The sequence below is a fragment of the Bos grunniens genome, chromosome 13 (genome assembly GCF_055505025.1).
Source record: "Bos grunniens cultivar Pamir isolate PY7600 chromosome 13, Bosgru_T2T1.0, whole genome shotgun sequence".
NCBI lineage: Eukaryota > Metazoa > Chordata > Mammalia > Artiodactyla > Bovidae > Bos > Bos grunniens.
Window position 1 is genome coordinate 50,157,425 of NC_141177.1, and position 17,345 is coordinate 50,174,769.

Here is a 17,345-nt window from a genome sequence, read left to right on the forward strand (position 1 = left end):
ACCAGATGTTATAACTCTAGACAAGATGACTTGGCATCACAGAAATACAGAGCAAGGGGCCTAACAATCACCTCGAGGTTTTCAAGTGTTTTTCTACAAATGAGCAAGTTGAATTCTAGGTTGGGTCAAGAATCTGGGACTAGCTTCTGAAGCCATCCTCGGAGGGGAACCACCTGACGATGGAATACAAGCAGAACCCTAAAAAGTCAAACACGCCTGAAAAACTTTACACAAAAACAGTGATTCCCACTCCCCAAAGAAAATGTAACAAGGGTCCCATGCCCCACCTCACCTCTTTCTCACTCTCCAGACACAGCCACTTTGTTTTACTTGACAAAATTAGCATTTAATATTTAATGAAACATAATTTTTTCTAAAGTTACCTCCCCTTTTTTCATTTTATTTTTTAAATTTAATTGGAGGCTAGTTACAACATTGTAGTGGTTTTTGCCATACATTGACATGAACCACCATGGATGTCCATGGGTCCCCATCCTGAACCCCCCTCCCATCTCCCTCCCCGTCCCATCCCTCTGGGTTGTCGCAGTGCACCGGCTTTGAGTGCTCTGTTTCATGCATCGAACTTGGACTGGTGACCTATTTCACGTATGATAATATACATGTTTCAATGCTATTCTCTCAAATCATCCCACCCTCGCCTTCTCCCAGAGTCCAACAGTCTGTTCTTTTATCTGTATCTCTTTTGTTGTCTTGCACATAGGGTCATCGTTACCATCTTTCTAAATTCCATATATATGCATTAATATACTGTATTGGTGTTTTTCTTTCTGGCTTACTTCACTCTGTATGATAGGCTCTAGTTTCATCCACCTCATTAGAACTGATTCAAATGCGTTCTTTCTAACAGTTGAGTCATTTGCCATCATATATATACACCACAACGTTCTTATCCATTCATCTGCCAGTGGACATCTAGGTTGCTCTCATGTCCTTCAGTTCAGTTCAGTTCAGTCGCTTTCACACTCTAGCTATTATAAACAGTGCTGCGATGAACATTGGGGTACATGTGTCTCTTTCAATTCTGGTTTCCTCAGTGTGTATGCCCAGCAGTGGGATTGCTGGGTCATAAGGCAGTTCTATTTCCAGTTTTTAAATGAATCTCCACACTGTTGTACTAGTGGCTGTACTAGTTTCATTCCCACCAGTAGTGTAAGAGGGTTCTCTTTTCTCCGCACCCTTTCCAGCATTTATTCGTAGACTTTTTGATAGCAGCCATTCTGACCGCCGTGAGATGGTTCCTCATTGTGGTTTTGATTTGCATTTCTCTGATAATGAGTGATGTTGAGCATCTTTTCATGTGTTTGTTAGCCATCTGTATGTCTTCTTTGGAGAAATGTCTATTTAGTTCTTTGGCCCATTTTTTGATTGGGTCATTTATTTTTCTGGTATTGAGCTGCATGAGCTGCTTGTATATTTTTGAGATTGTCAGTTGGCTCATTTGCTGTTATTTTCCTCCCATTCTGAAGGCCGTATTTTCACCTTGCTTATAATTTCCTTCGTTGTGCAAAAGCTTTTTAATTAGGTCCCATTTGTTTATCTCTGATTTTATTTCCATTATTCTGGGAGGTGGGTCATAGAGGATCCTGCTGTGATTTATGTGGGAGAGTGTTTTGTCTATGTTTTCCTCTAGGAGTTTTATAGTTTCTGGTCTTACATCTTTAATCCATTTTGAGTTTATTTTTATGTATGGTGTTAGAAAGTGCTCGTTACATTCTTTTACAGGTGATTGACCAGTTTTCCCAGCACCACTTGTTAAAGAGATTTTTTGTCCATTGTATATTCTTGCCTCCTTTGTCAAAAATAAGGCAGACACAGCCACTTTTCATCTCCAAATTTCTGCTTATTGATTACTCATGGTTGAGTGTTACCAGTTGTCTTACCCTGTGGAAGATGAAACCTGAACCCTCTTTCACCACGATCAACACGTATACACAACCCCTCTTCTCAATACGGTCGTGTTGTACATTCACTTGTCAATCCATGCTTCCGTTACTATGATGCAATGTGCCGATTACAGCTGAGTTATGTAATACACTACAGCGACTTTTCCTTGCTTATCAGGATTTTTTGGCATTATTTAAAAACAAATTTAATACAATTTTTTAAAGTTAGTTTCCATGTATAAGAATTGACTCTCTTGCACAATTCATCCTTGAGCTGATCTTATACCCAATAGTTTGTGCCTCCCACACGCCCCTACTGGTAATCACTTGTGTGTTCTCTATACCTGTGAGTCTACTTTTTTTGGGGGGGTTATACTTCAGATTCTTCTTTGAATCAGTAATTCTTTTTCCCTTAGTGTTCTATGTGCCAATCACTTAACCCTAAACTCATCTTCAGCTATAAACTTTTTTTTTCCCTCAAAATCTTCAAACACATCCATCAGTCTGTCTGTCTGTCTTGGAAACATAACTGGCAGTCTTCTGACTGGGTGCTCTCATCTGGACCAGTTGCTCTTGACGCTCTCACCTTGGTAATCCCTTCTTTTGTATGTCCCACATCTTCCTCTTTCCTCACTTGGTTGAGGAATAGCTCCCCAATAAAGGTTTTTTTTTTGGCTGCACTGGGTCTTCATTGCTGTACTTGGACTTCCTGTAGTTGTGGTCCATGGATTCTATTGAGCGCAGGCTTAGTTGCTCTGCGGTACATGGAATCTTCTTGAATCAGGGATCAAACCTGTCTTCAGCATTGGCAGGCAGATTCCTAACCACTGGGCCACCAGAGAAGCCCGTAGTGTGTTTTTTAAAATATCTTCTCCCCCTTTCCTAGTTCCATTTTCCTCCATATTATTTTCCTTGTTTGATTCTCTCATCCTAAAGACTTTTTTCACATGCCTTGTGATCCTTGGCTGTCTGTACCTATGTAGGGTGAGGACATGATGAAGCTGACCTGAAGCAACTGGTTCATATGTTGACTGTGGCATTTCTGAAACCACGATTCTTTGGGTACTCCCTGTATGGTTGGCAAATTTTTCACAGAATCTCTGATCTGCTAGTAATCTAATCTCAGGTAACCAAGCAAGGCGAAAAGGTTGAGGTTCTAAATACTCTTATCACAAACATTCATATCACTATCAGCCCAGGTCCATGGGGATTAACTAAAAACGGGTACAGAGAATTTTCAAGAATACTCTAAGGCTAAAGGAGGGTACCTAGGGAAGCAACAGACTTGAATGGAGCCCCCTCCCAGTGTTTGGGGTTCAGATCTCATTGCAAAGGTATGGTTGCTGCCCACAGGATGGTTAAGAGGCTTGCTAGGTTTCCCAGGCTACAGCTGGTCCACAGTCACTAGGCAAGCAGGGTGCAGGTAGGCCAAGTCAAGATGCTGGCTGCGACTGAGCAGAAGGAAACACCTCCGCTGGGATCTAAGTGATCCAAGGCCACCCACCTCCCACCCCTGACCATTGATCAGGTGGACAGAATATGCCTGTGTTTGCTGAAGGGCAAACACACAGGAGACCCAGCCTGTTGACAGAAAGGTGGTCACATGACCAGTGCCACAAGCTAAGGGACTGTGCACCCTGGGTGCCCCCCACACTGAAACCCCCTTCACGTCACTGACAGGATGGTATTAAACAAGAGGCAAACCCGGGACTTCCCTGGTAGTTCAGTGGTTAAGAACCCACCTTCCAATGCAGGCAGGGGACACAAGTTCAATCCCTGGCAGAGGAACTGAGATCCCATGTGCCTTGGGGCAACTAAACCCATGCAACAATTAGAAGCCTGTGTGCCACAACTAAGACCCGATGCAGCTAAGATTAACAAGTATTAAACAAAACAAAACAAAACCTGAGGAAACCAAAGCATGCCAGAGCTGAGAAAGGAGAAAAGAAATGCTGAGGGTCCAGCTCACTGCCTGTGTTGGCCATCGTATCGGTCTACTGGGGCTGTTGAAACCAAGCACCACAGACAAGATGAGGTAATTAGAGATGGATGGCTTCAGTTTTGGAGGCTGCAAGCTGCAATCCAGTGTGGGCAGGGTTAGCTCCTTGTGAGGGCTTTCAGCCTCTCCTTGGCTTGCAGATGGCCATCTTCTCCCCTTTCCTCCCCTCTGTGCATGTCAAATGTCTTCTATAATAAAGGTAGATTTGGAGAGGCAACATACATCACTAACTGGCACGCTCGTTTCCAGTATGTCACCCTACCCTCAAGGTGACATACCCTACTATTCCTGGCTCTTCTATCCAGACACCCTCTCCTTTACCCTTTCTAGATAATAAACAAACAGGATCATGCTAGCATGTTGGAGAGGTAGTTGCCAAGCTGTGCAGAAATGAAGTCAGCACCAGGGGTCAAACTGCTTTCTGGTTTAGACAGACTTTCAATTAGTCCCACTTCAGGCTACTTTTATCCCTACAGGTCATGTTCATGACCACTTGGGGGTCTTTTGGAGGCGGGGAGAATACTAAATTGCTTCTTGGTATTCCCCACTGCTTGTGGAGTCAGGTGTCTGGGGTCTGCTGAGGTTGCTTTCCTGCTCCAAATGTTACTGTTTGCTGTCTCCTGCTCTTTGAGGCTTTATAAATCAGTAAATACACCTTGTAGAGTAATTTTAACTTGAAGCAAAGTAGCAAAGGTAATACGGAGAATCCCCTCAAACTCTTCCTCTTAATAGTGCTACTCCCATCACCACTGCACTTTGATCACAACTAAGCAATCGGCCAGCACATCACTGCTAACAGACTGTACCAGTTTTTCCACTGATATCTTTTTCTTCAATTTTGGCTGTGCTGGGTCTTCACTGCTGTGCAGACTTTTCTCTAGCTGCGGAGAATGGGGGGTTACTCTCCAGTTTTGGTGCACAGGGTTCTCACTGTGGTGGCTTCTCTTCATATGGAGCACAGGATCCATAGATGTGGGATCTTCCTGGATCAGGAATTGGACCCCTCCCTTGCATTGGCAGGTGGATTTTTTTTACCACAGAGCCAAAAGGGAAGCCCTAACTTATATCTTTTTACTGTTCCAGGGCTCAACTGAGGACACCACACCGCATCACTGCATCTAGTTATCAAGTCTGCAGAGTCCCCTCAGATATCTCTCTCCTGGTTTTCCATGATCTTGACACTGTGGAAGAGTTCTGGCCAGGTATTTGCTAGAATGTCCCTCTATTTGGATTGTGTGGTATTTTTCTCATGATCAGACAGGGGTTATGGTTTTGGGGGAAGAACAACAGAGTGACATGTCCTTATCACAGTACAGCAAAATAACTGAGATTGAGGATTCATCTCTAGCTCTTAATTCTTTAGCCTATTTAATACCTCATATCCAAAGCACAGGCAATTCATTAGGAAACAAAATTATACTGAATATAATGACACACTAGTGACTATTCTGTCAAGAAAAAAGGCCACTTGGTCATGTAAAACCAACCTGATATAAAACTGAAACACATTTTAAGAAAGTCATTGCATTTCAAAAAATTTTTTCCTCTTTATTTAAACATAAAAGACATTTACAGCATGCAGGTTAACTTAAAATTATATGGCGTCTTCCCAAACCAATTATCTCTGCATGTATCTTCAAGCACTGAAAAGAAACCAACGCATTCCACAGGCAGACTCAGACTCCTCTATCATCTCCTGCCAAATTGAGAGTTACGCACAGTAGTTTTCTTAAATTAGGCAAATAATTTAACTGATCACCATGAATAAATATTACTTTCATTTCACTGAGTTTCTTTTCTGAACCATTTGTCAATGCCATTCAGAGGAACATTAATTTATTCAGTCAAAAAAAAAAAAAGACATTGTAAATTGAAATAAGTATCAATGTTCCAGATGATCAGAAATTTTCACTTATAAGAGTAAATGCTGTGTTTAATGACCTACCATAGCAAAAGCAGTTCAATTAAAACAAATTTATGAAATTCTCTGTACATTTTGTGAAAATCTGAAATTATAAATAGAAAAAAACCATTGAGATATTTTAAAAACCCTAACATTGTGTATTCTGAACCACACACTAGTTACAATTCATTGTTTGTTACACAGCACCAATACCTGTGATACATCTTACAAGAAAGAAACTCCTATATTCAGACAAAAGAGAGAAAAAAATTTCTGCTTCATTTAAGAATATTGCCCAAAGAAGCAAGCTTTCATTTGCAAACAAAATACAAATGTCTGTGTGAATGCAGCCAAACATTTCTTCATTTAGAAAACTATCGTCACCAACAGGCGGTAGCACTGTTTTTAGTTAACTGCATTGCTTCAATCTTGCCGCTCTGCAAGTTTTCATCTCAATTTTTGGAGTGTTTCTTTTGATCAAGCCTAAAAACAATACAATCATTTTAAAGGTTGCTGCAGATCAGAACAGCGAGGATTTCTGACTGTTAAAAAAATAAATAAATTTATCTTTTAAATCAAAATTATTATAAAAGTGGAAATTACAATAGTTAAGGAAATAGAAAAATAAGCCAATTATGATCTGAGTCTTCTGACTATGGCTCCAAATTTAATACAAATATCTGTATATAAAACTTTTTCAAAAAGTTAATTCTGCCACCCAGATCCTAACACAGAACTTTCCAGCTTTCTCCTCTGAGTAACTTTACATTCCCAGTCTTTGCAAATTTCTGCTAACACAGTTGCAGTTACCCACTCCCAAGTGGTGAAGCAAATATTGAAATCTCTTTCCCTATTATTTTTATAGTTTCTAAAATAAACTGTTGACTTAATCATCTGAGGAAGAAGTGGCAAAAACAGATACACGTAATTACAAAATTACCAGCTACCGCCAACAAAATAATTTGAGGATTATTAGTGACTTGCAAATAATTTACTACTCCTAGACTAAATAAGAAGTATGTTATAGTGTATGATTTAGTGTAGCAGGTTAAAGACACCTCAGGGATTTTCAGACCAAAATTTACCTATTATTTATAAATTCGCCATATATTTGTCCTGTCCTTCCACATGTTTTCTCAATTTCCAAATGCTATAAATTTAGATCAACCAATACAGTACTAACAATATGAAATTATGTTTAATCCTATAATATCCATATCTTAGTTCATTTCATTATATAAAGTTGACAGATTATTATCCATCCAATTCTTATATTAACTAAACAGGCTCACAAAGCAAGGTGTTTCCAATTCTACCAAGCTATGTGTATACAGCATTGGGAAGAAGAGAAATGAATTTCTTTTCCAAACTGTTTTTCTTAAACAAAAGCAAAAGATTTGCTTTTGATAGTGTGAAAGATTTCTATTCAAGATAATTCAGCAATAGGCATTTCACAAGATAATTAAGTAGCCTTGCCCAGTCTCAAGTGTCTAGTTAGGCAGTTTTCAGTTAAAGGTTTCAGTGCTCAAAGAGTAGTTTTCAGAAGCAAACTTCAAGAGATGATACATGTAATTTTAACTCTGAAATCATTTCAAAGGATTTTTAAGTACAGTACTGACCTGATATAATTTGTGGGCATGTAGTGTTGTAAGTGGTAAAATTTAAGACATTTAATCTAAAAGTTCCATTTCCCCTAAAATAAGGTATTATTTTATAAGAAAAGAAAAACAAGCAGTAGCAGCTAGGTAACTTAAACTGAGATTAAAAAATAAACACGAACAAGTACAAAAAGCACAGTCCTATATGATACAGTTAGCTTGGCACAGTGAAGACTAAATTTAAGACATGAAAGACAAACTGTGTAATAAATAGGGCCACAGTTATAAACTGTCGTTTTTCCCTCCTAAGACGCCAAAATTGCACTCTAGTTGTGTTGGGAAGCAGCAGAGTTTACAAGAAGAGTGGATAGGAAACAGCTGTACAGGCCAGGTACAATTTATACACTAAAAAACGTTATAATTCTAGAGTTCCCAAGGGATACAGGCTACAGTCATTGAATTATGTCCTCTTCATACTTCAATTACTTTTAACACCTGAAGATGGAAAAAAACAGAGAAAATATTATTTATACAAAACCTGTGTTTGAAAAGAATGAAATGAAATATACCAATTAGTTTAAAAACAGTTAGCCAACAGCTTTGACCACTTCTCCCAAAACTCATCACAACAATGAATGATTTGATTTCTCTTCCTTTTGTCTCCTAAGCAGAGCTGTCTAGGGACAGTACAATATTGAAAGGAAGTCAACCCTGCATTTGCTTTTACTTACCTCAAGACCTATGAGTAAGCTGATATATAACTTACAGAGTTTTGTTTTTTTTTTTAAGAAAAAGATGGTCAATAAAATGCCAGCCAGTAGACAGTGTCAGTGACATTAAGTCAAGGACCACTAATTAACTAGCAATGTTACATGGTAGCTGTGAAAAACAAAAAGGGGTGGGGTGTACCAATAAGCATGAGGTACATGTGCTACGGAAAGGAACAAATAAACAATCCCAGAGACTTCCCCTGTGGTCCAGTGTTAGGACTGGGCACTTTCACTGCTATGGCCCAGAGTTCAATTCCTGGTCAGGGAACTAAAAATCCCCAAAGCCGTGAGGTGTGGCCGAAAGTAAAATAAAATAAAAGTAAACAATCCCAGTAGGAGTTACCTGGAGGCATCCTTGTAATCCACTGCCTATTTACCTCTGTGTTTATTAGAAAACCTCAACGTGTCCAAAGCATCATGCAGCTAGAAGAACCAACCAGCCGCATAAAACTGGGTACTACGAGTATCACTATCATTCATACATTGCCATCTCTCCCCAGAATAAATGCAGTGTTTCGAAGTGCTTTTCTTAATAATTAAAAAATCTCTACAAAGTAGTTATCATATACTCCTCAATCTGGGCTTAAGATTGATCACTGCAAGACTTTAAAAAATAATAACCATTATACTTTGGACCAGCAATGAAACAAACCTGTACGTAATCATACTTTTATAGTTACTTCAAGTCTTGAAAACCTGTGTTACCTAGGTTAGCCAATTCCCTCAAGTGCTTTCATTACACTGAATCAGCAATCTGCTGCTAAAACCTATTTTACTTAACAAAGGTCATGGACTATGCTCTCTGCAAATGAGACAGGAGTTCAAAGTTCACATGTGAATTTTAATGTGACAACAATATCCAAAACAGATAAACTTTTACCTGATTTATATTTATCCTTTGAAAATTCTTTTGCCCACCTTCTATTTCAGAAAAGGCAGCTTGCACCTCCTCAGCATCTGCTCTGTACTAGGTAGTGATGCCTTAACTTGTATAATTCTCAAGAACGACTTTCATTTTATTAATAAAGAGGCTCAACAAGTCATTAATCCAAAGGGGAAAAAACGGGGGCAGAAAAACCACTGTAATGTCTGCTGATGTGACACAATATTAAACACATAACACCTACAATGTAATCCTGTAAAAATGTGCACAAGAATTCAATAAATGCTTTTAATAAACAGGGAACAGAGGAACACAGCAGCTGCATCCAGAAACAACCAAACACACCAGAGGTGGCCTACGCTCCAGAAGACTGGCCTTTTCTATTTAGTAAGTCAATGTCATAAAAAACAAAAAAAGAGGGTGGGATGTTATTCTAGATTCAAGACTTAAGGCAAATAACCTAATGTAAACATGGGTTCTGGATTATTCCCTGGTTTAGATAAACCAGCTGTAAAAGATTTAAAAATCATAAGTAATCAGAAAATTCCAAATATGGATTGATATAATATTAAAAATATTTTGTCAATTGTGATAATGTTGAGGTATATAGAAAAATGTTCTATTTCAGAGATACATTAAATGGGTCATAAACTTCATAATTTACTTTTATGCCTAAGAATTTTTAAAAAGGAGTGAAAACAAAAAAGAAATCAACTGTTAAAAAAGTAACTTGTTAAAGTTCATAAAAGTAAAAAAATCAGAATTCAAACTTAGGTGGACTCCAATATCCATTAACTCTTTCACAGTGTCACTCTCTTTTGAAACCTCTAGTATGTGGACAAAAAATTGTATTAAATTTATGGAAATGTGAATTCTCCAGAATACTGCTTAATATTCTACTCAAATTGCAAGCCAATGTTATGCAAAAATGACAACATAAAAACAAGGAAGATTAAAATAAAACAACTTTAGTGTTTGTCAGAAACAAACCAGTTAACTATCTCATAATTATACTGTATTTTTTAGTTTCCTTAGTTTCCAAACCACCTACACACTTGGGACTTGCTAAGAATTAAATCTGATAAAATAATAGGCAGCTATAATTAGCCATGTTGTATTAAGAAAATGTTCACAATATATTGCCAAGTTAAAAAAGCAGGCTATCAGCATATTCAGAACAGCATAGTATACTGGTAGTGTGTCACAGTTATTTACATTTTAACCTTCCTAATTTAAAAGTTATAATATTTAAAGAAAGTTCCAGAAGGATATATATATTGGGTGCTATTTCCAGATGATATTTATTTTCTTGCTTTGTGATAACTGTCTATTCTTTGACAGGGTGCAGCTATTACTTGTATTTACAAAGAAACAAGAACTCATAAATCAGTCAGAAAAACCACTCACAAGAGTAAAATGGCAAAGGCCACAGAAAAAAAAAAAGTATATAAATGGGCCAATAAATATATGAAAAATTCAAATGCATTCCTAAATCAATGAGATGCTTATTCCAGCCTATTAAACTGGACATTTAAAAACTATTAATACTGGCAAAGATGCAGCAAAATAGACAGTGTCCTTGGCGAGGATACAATTTAGCACAGTCATTGGGAATAGCAGTGTGTTAGTTAGTATGTGTCAAGAATCTTACAAATGTTCACTTTCTTGTGATTCCACTTATGGGAATCTTCTGGAAATAATCTGAAAGGAGGTATAAAAAGATGTTTCATTACTTCAAATTTCATACATGAAAATTTCAACACTGGAAAATTTCAAGTATGAAAAAATTAACATAATTAAATATCCAGTAAAATAGCCACAAAACCATGGTATTTACACTAGATAATACAACAGTTAAGTAAGAGCTTTAAAAAAATGACCCAGTATTAGGTTAACAACATTAAGAACACAAATTTGAATATGCAGATACTATGATCTGAATTATGAAAAAACTCTAAAGGAAACCATGGTAAGTTACTTTCAGAATCCCATATATAAAAAGAAAACATGCTACTAATGTTAGAATCCAAAAAAGTATTTAACCACCAGTTGCTGAACACCTCCCAAGGACAGCTGTGATTCAAAAGCCAGAGAGAGCTCACAAACCCGCGGGTGTCGTGGGGAGCTTACACCTGCTTGCCTCCTCCACCTCGCACAGCCACCGGCTGGCTGTTCTGAACAAATGCACCTCCTCCACGAATCGCACTTGGATGAGTTGGAGAAGCTGCTGGATGTTGCCCGGGACGAATAGGTTTAGCTAGTATGAAAAACAAATGCTTACTTTAGTCTCTTCTCTTTATTTACAACACATTCCCAAAGGTTTTTTCTTTGGCTTTTTGTTTCTCAGCAAATCCTTCCATCTCTCTTTTTCTTTTCAGTTACATCCTTTTGTCGAGGACCTATACAATCCTTAAAAATCTTGTTGAAAGGTTAAATTTAATAACTTTTTTAAAACCTTATTCCTGTATCACTGCTTTACAAGTAAAGCACAAGATACTGGATGACATTTTCTTTCAAGTCTCTTCTTGCTTTAATAACAGTGCTCTTCTTAGTTTCTCTAAACCTGACCAGTCTTGCTCATCTAGTTCTGACTTAGCTCCTTCCCCTGCTAAGGTGGCTATGCCTCAACGCTCGTCATTCCCAACAGTGCCACCCTCTGGTAAACTAGAAAATGTAACAAATACCATATGACAAATCAGACTACATTCTCCAGTAAATAAAAATATTTAAACCAAAGCAAAGCTTCATGGTTTTATTGTGTCCTACTAACCAATCTGTGCAGAATGTCCTCTTCTGGCCATATTCTTTGATCTGACTGCTTCCTTTATACGATCTACTTCCTGCTGATAGCGTTTGCGATCGCGAGATGCATTTTCTTTGGCTTCTTTCAGCGCAGACTCCAAAGCTTTCACCCTCTCAGCTGTAGCTCTGAGTCGCTTTTCCAGCTTAGGGAGCTCACAGCGAAGATCTGCATTATCACGCACCAGCTAAAAGTAGATACAGAAAATAAGGATTCTGGCTTTACTGATTATTTGAAAAAATATAAACATTTTGTAACTTCTCTTGGAAAAAAAAAAAACACACTACATTTTATGTTAAGGTTTTCCCACAGCTAGTTTAATTTAGGCAGCAACATGCAAATAATACATGTATCTATAAATATACTCATATGTCTCCCCCCAAATATAATTTCATTCAATATTGAGGGGCTGGTGAGACTGTTCTTCCCCCATAACAATACGTTATAACATAGCATTAGGTCTCTTCATCAAGAGACTCATCTGGTGGACATGAAAATCCTTTTAGATACAGTAAGATCCACAAGTAAACGTAAACTTAACAAGTCCTTAATAAGTGCTGAAAGAAAGGCTAAAATTTCCTGAATCTCACTCTAGTGCAAACACCAGGTTTACAGTAACAAAGACATACAAGTATGCCAAGGAGCTTAAAAACTAAGTAAATGAATCATGTTATCAAGCCTTAATAAAAGAAAAAAGTAAACAAAACAAACAAACCCCACAGTAAGTATTCCTCTTTTTTTTTTTTTGGCCACACTGCATAGCTTGCAGGATCTTAGGTTCCCTGACCAGGGATAGAATCTGGACCCCCATAATGGAAATGTAGAGTCCTAACCACTGGATTGCCAGGGAAGTCCCTACTTTACAAAAAAAAAAAAAATGAACTACCTTGTTATTTTATATATTTCACACTCTGAGGTATTAAATGTATGAAGACCCCCCTCCCCCCAAAAAACAACAACAACGGCATTTTAACTTAAAGACTTGTCTCCCAGAGATTTAAAAATGACCATGAATAAATTAAGGAAACTGACAGACCTGAAGCCCTACAAAGAAAATAACAACCCATCTTTCCACTGGCCTCTTGATAAAAGGCTGTTAAAAATAGTAACTAATGTAAAAATCACTAGTGGTTTATTTATATAATTGCATGACACAGTAACAGAATGGCTCAAGGTATGAAAATCCTTAGGACTCTTAAGATTCAAATGCTTGTTACTTCTCAGTTTTTATTGCAGTGACATTGGAATAGACTCTTTATTACCTGTTTGTGGACTTTGGTGAGTTGTTCCAGATTATTTTCAAGAAAGGAGATTTTCTGCTTCTGAGCAGCACTGCCTCCAGTGTCATCTGAATCAATCTCAGCACTCTAGAAAAAGATCAATCAATGCTATGAAAAAGTATTACTGGATCAAATAAAAGGTCTAAGTTTACTACCAAAGCTGTTGCGACAATGTAAAGTTATCTCACTTGTGAATACAATTAGACACAGAAAGCACTACTGTAAGGCGAAAGGAGAAGGGAGGGGGTGGCCGAGGACGTGATGGTTAGATAGCATCACTGGCTCAACGGACATGACTGTGAGCAAACTCCGGGAGACAGAGGAGGTCAGAGGAGCTTTAAGGTGTGCTGCAGTCCATGGTGTTGCAAAGAGTCAGACATGACTTAGCGATGAACAACAAAAACAACAAGCACTACTACATAAATATCCACCCTGGTATTATTTTATTACCTTTTTAACCCTGGTGGCCAGGTCCTGAACAAAGAGCTTCCGCAGGTTGTGTAAAGTCTGAAGTTCCTTTGCCTTGAATTAAGAAAGCAGTATTTTTAGAAGCTGGTCTTCAAATTTACTAAAACCAGGGGAAGAATCCATTAATATTCCCCAATCCTATTTATTTCCAAGTTTTTCTTACCACTGTCTCTTCCAAACCTTTCAAGTCTTGTCTTGCTTGTTCTCGTCTATCTTGCATAACCCTGAACAGTAGAATATACAAATACAGTAAATATGCGCTTTTGAGTCCGTAAATTCGTTTTATTTAGCACAAGTATTCAATCAAATATTTTTATCTGACAGGATCAATGCTTAAATTCATATACGAAAAAGATCTTATTTTGAAAAAATTTACCAATGTTTATCCTTTCAAAGAAATTTCTATATGCCTTATAATCTTCTAAAATCTATAGGTTATCAGGAAAGAACTGTCACAGCAATGGGAGAGATGAAAGAATATGTGGCATAAGGAATAAGCAGTGGTTCTTTCTAAATTTTAGAATATGTATTATCATATAGCATATCAGAAACAACTCTGACTAAAGGAAAATTACAGATTATAAATTACTGAAGACAAAAAAAAAATGTGTTTTTATGCAAGATCAAATCTGACAAAAACAGATTTTGTGGCAGATCCTGAAATCTAAACTTCTAAATGTCACGCTTTCGGTTTATTTTTATGATGGATCTTGTAGTAATTAATCTGAATCTTAATTATCAGCGAAATATAAGACCTTGCTTTCATTAAAGTACAAGAATGTATTGCATGTTTTTAGGTATAAATCAAACCAACTCAAGAGTGTTTAAGAAAAACACCCCTTCGCCTACACAAAGTGAAACATTTATCCACTGAATATAACTGAGAGCAATGCCTGCAATTCTCTAACTTAGTTTTTTATTTTTAAATTTGAATCAAAACATCTACTCACGTAAGTTCATGTAGTTTTCTGCTCTTTTCCTGATCTGTAGCTTTCAACTTTTCATGTTCTACTCTCAGGCGTTCTTGCTCTAACATCATTTTCTGGTTTTGGCTGACAAAATAAAAAACACCTCGCAAGATCAAAATCATTTTCTGAATGCTGTAATTAAAAATTTTCAAAGTCTTAAATTCTGTAGTCTCACCATTCACATACACCAGGCCTCCTCTTTAGGCTGCCGTCCACAGAGGCAGAAAGAGGATCTGGCCACATTCAGCCATATGATATTTTTCAGTTTGGTTTAAAACCATATCTTGATTTCGTATGTTTCATTCTCCTGAATTCTTTCCCTAAATCCATTAACAAAAAGTTCCATGTCCCAAGCTTTGTCATCATTTTTTGTTACTCTCCTTTGCCTCCTACTCAAATCATGATTTGGTCAAAGACCTCAAATTTCTATCAATTCTATGCTATATGTGTATGGCTGTGGAAGTAAGAAAAGTATGTTCTAGAAAAACTAAGACAACCACTTCTATTAAAAGAAACATTTTTAAAACACACAGTTTTCATAAAGTTTTTCTCAGGAATTCCCTGCTGGTCCAGTGGTTAAGAATCCACCTTGCAATGCAGGAACTTGGGTTCAATCCTTGGTTGGGGAACTAAGATCCCATATGCTATGGGGCAACTGAGCTCTCATGCCTCAACTAGAGACCCTGAGTGCTACAAACGACAGAGCCCAGACTCCCTAGAGCCATGCACCACAATTAGAGAGGCCTGCATGCCCCAAACAAGAGCCAATGCAGGCTAAAATAAATAATTATTTTTTAAAAACATTAAGGAAAGGATCTGGAGAAGACAGTGATGTGTATCTGAAATAACGGTTAAAGTTGGGCAATATTTTTTTTACTGAATATCTACATCAAAAGACCTAAGAAAAATTTTCAAAAACTTCCACTGGAACTAGAAGTTCTCACAAATGAAGATTCTTTATTTTCAAGTCAAAAATTGTTTCAAAGAAAAATGCAGGTTAGAAACATTAAAAATAAGGATATATTACCCACCAGTGACCTTTTATGTCCTCCTGTCTAAACAGGCAAGTCTTTCCAAGTTAGTTTCTACTACCTCAGAAGAAAGGAAAACACACTTACTCTTGAAGATCAGTAATAAGTTTTTCTTTTGCCTCGACTTCATCTCTCAAACTACTAATTTGTTTTTGATGAGTTTCTCTATGGCTTTGGATCTGCTGTTCAACAGCTTGCTAAAATAATTGGGGAAAGAGGATTTTAAGTCAGATTAATCATGATTAATAATGATGAATTAAAGCCATTAGAGTCCAATGTTACATCAAACTTACCTTAACTTCATTTGCCGTCTGAACCTTATTCAAGTGCTCCTTTTCCATTTCATGCACTTTCTCTGTTTGGGTGGGAAGAGAAAACAGAAGAGAGTTCTTGATACAAACCAAGGGGCAAATGGGTTTTATGAGGCTAGGTTCCTTAATGGGCTTTCTCTAGTGGCTCAGTGGTAAAGAATCCTCCTGTCAACACAGGAGACGTGGGTTCGATCCCTGGGTGGGCAAGATCCCTTGGAGAAGGAAATGGCAACCCACTCTAGTATTCTTGCCTGGAAAATCCCATGGACAGAGGAGCTTGGCAAGCTAGAGTCACAGAAGAGTCAGACATGATTGACTGACTAAACAACTTTCCTTAACAGTACTTGACTTTAAATTACCCAAATGCTACATAGTAAATTTTACTCAGTACATACTAATTAGTGACCGTAGTTATATTCTTTGTATTGATATTATGGTTTCCTTTATTTTTTTGGCCAAATTCTGGAATAGATGGGCTAGTGTGTGTAGGGAAACAAGACAGCTTTCTAAGTCCCCTGTGTCAGGACAGGTGCACATGGCACATGCACACATGCATGCACACACACACACACAACTTACAAATTCCTAGATTGGTCACTTCCATATTCAAAAACAATTTCAAAGCCACACTAAAATGTAATATTTACTATTCCAATTGGTCTGTATTCCTACTAGTGTATTCCCCATCAGTGTCAATATGTTTACTACAATCATACTGGAGTCAGTTACAGTTTATAACATAGGTATCACTCACGAATAACTGGAAGAGAGTACCTTGTGCTCGAAGCTGAACTAGCTCTTCACTGAGGGAATCAACAGACTCCTCCAGCTGTCTTTTCTTTTGCTCCACATTTTGAAGATACTCAGTCAATGATTTGATTTTGGCTTCATGCTTTTGAGGAAAATAAACTGTTATGAAGTGGAGCCAATGAATGGAGGCAAACCTCTCATACACACTCAGTTGTTCAGAATATTTGAGAGTAAGCAAGATTTATCACTATATTAAACATAAAATAAACTTACAGAACAAGATACTTAAGACCAAAATGTTCAGGGGCAAGTTTTTATAAAGATGAAGAATTTAATCAATGAAATGGTCATCTGTGCAGTTTCTAACACTTACAAAACAAGGCACTTTAAAGGCTGATTTATGAAGTAATATTCTTACTGTTATCTCCAACTAACATTAACCTCTACCTTTCTCCTCCAATTCCTATCCTGCTGAATGGTCTCATCCATTTAGTTGGCAAAGCCATATAACTGGCCCTGCAGTTTTGCTTATGCTAGAATTATTCCAGATTCAATAGTCATCAGTCACAGCTTTCTAGTAAATTCCTTTACTTAACATATACATGTCACCAAATATAACCCAGTTAAATCATTCATGTTATCACACTGCAGCTAGAGTAGGAAAAAGTAGCTGAATTAAC

The 17,345-nt window shown here is 37.5% G+C and overlaps 1 protein-coding gene across 4 annotated transcripts in view; it reads right to left on the reverse strand.

The window, feature by feature from the left end:
* Positions 1 to 5,425: 5,425 nt before the first annotated feature.
* KIF5B (kinesin family member 5B) overlaps positions 5,426 to 17,345 on the reverse strand; it is a 47,917-nt gene continuing 35,997 nt past the window's right edge. For 2 of the 4 annotated variants that reach the window (XM_086334104.1, XM_086334102.1), the window contains exons 17-26: positions 16,690 to 16,807; positions 15,898 to 15,959; positions 15,692 to 15,801; positions 14,556 to 14,657; positions 13,769 to 13,829; positions 13,588 to 13,659; positions 13,120 to 13,224; positions 11,828 to 12,044; positions 11,188 to 11,314; positions 5,426 to 7,899 (exon numbers count right to left, since the gene is read on the reverse strand). In XM_086334104.1, the coding sequence (XP_086190230.1) occupies positions 7,893 to 7,899; positions 11,188 to 11,314; positions 11,828 to 12,044; positions 13,120 to 13,224; positions 13,588 to 13,659; positions 13,769 to 13,829; positions 14,556 to 14,657; positions 15,692 to 15,801; positions 15,898 to 15,959; positions 16,690 to 16,807 (981 nt within the window). In that variant the 3' untranslated portion in view covers positions 5,426 to 7,892. Of the gene's footprint in view, positions 7,900 to 11,163; positions 11,315 to 11,827; positions 12,045 to 13,119; positions 13,225 to 13,587; positions 13,660 to 13,768; positions 13,830 to 14,555; positions 14,658 to 15,691; positions 15,802 to 15,897; positions 15,960 to 16,689; positions 16,808 to 17,345 lie in introns of all 4 variants that reach the window. The other 2 variants (XM_086334105.1, XM_086334103.1) reach the window with 1 other exon arrangement.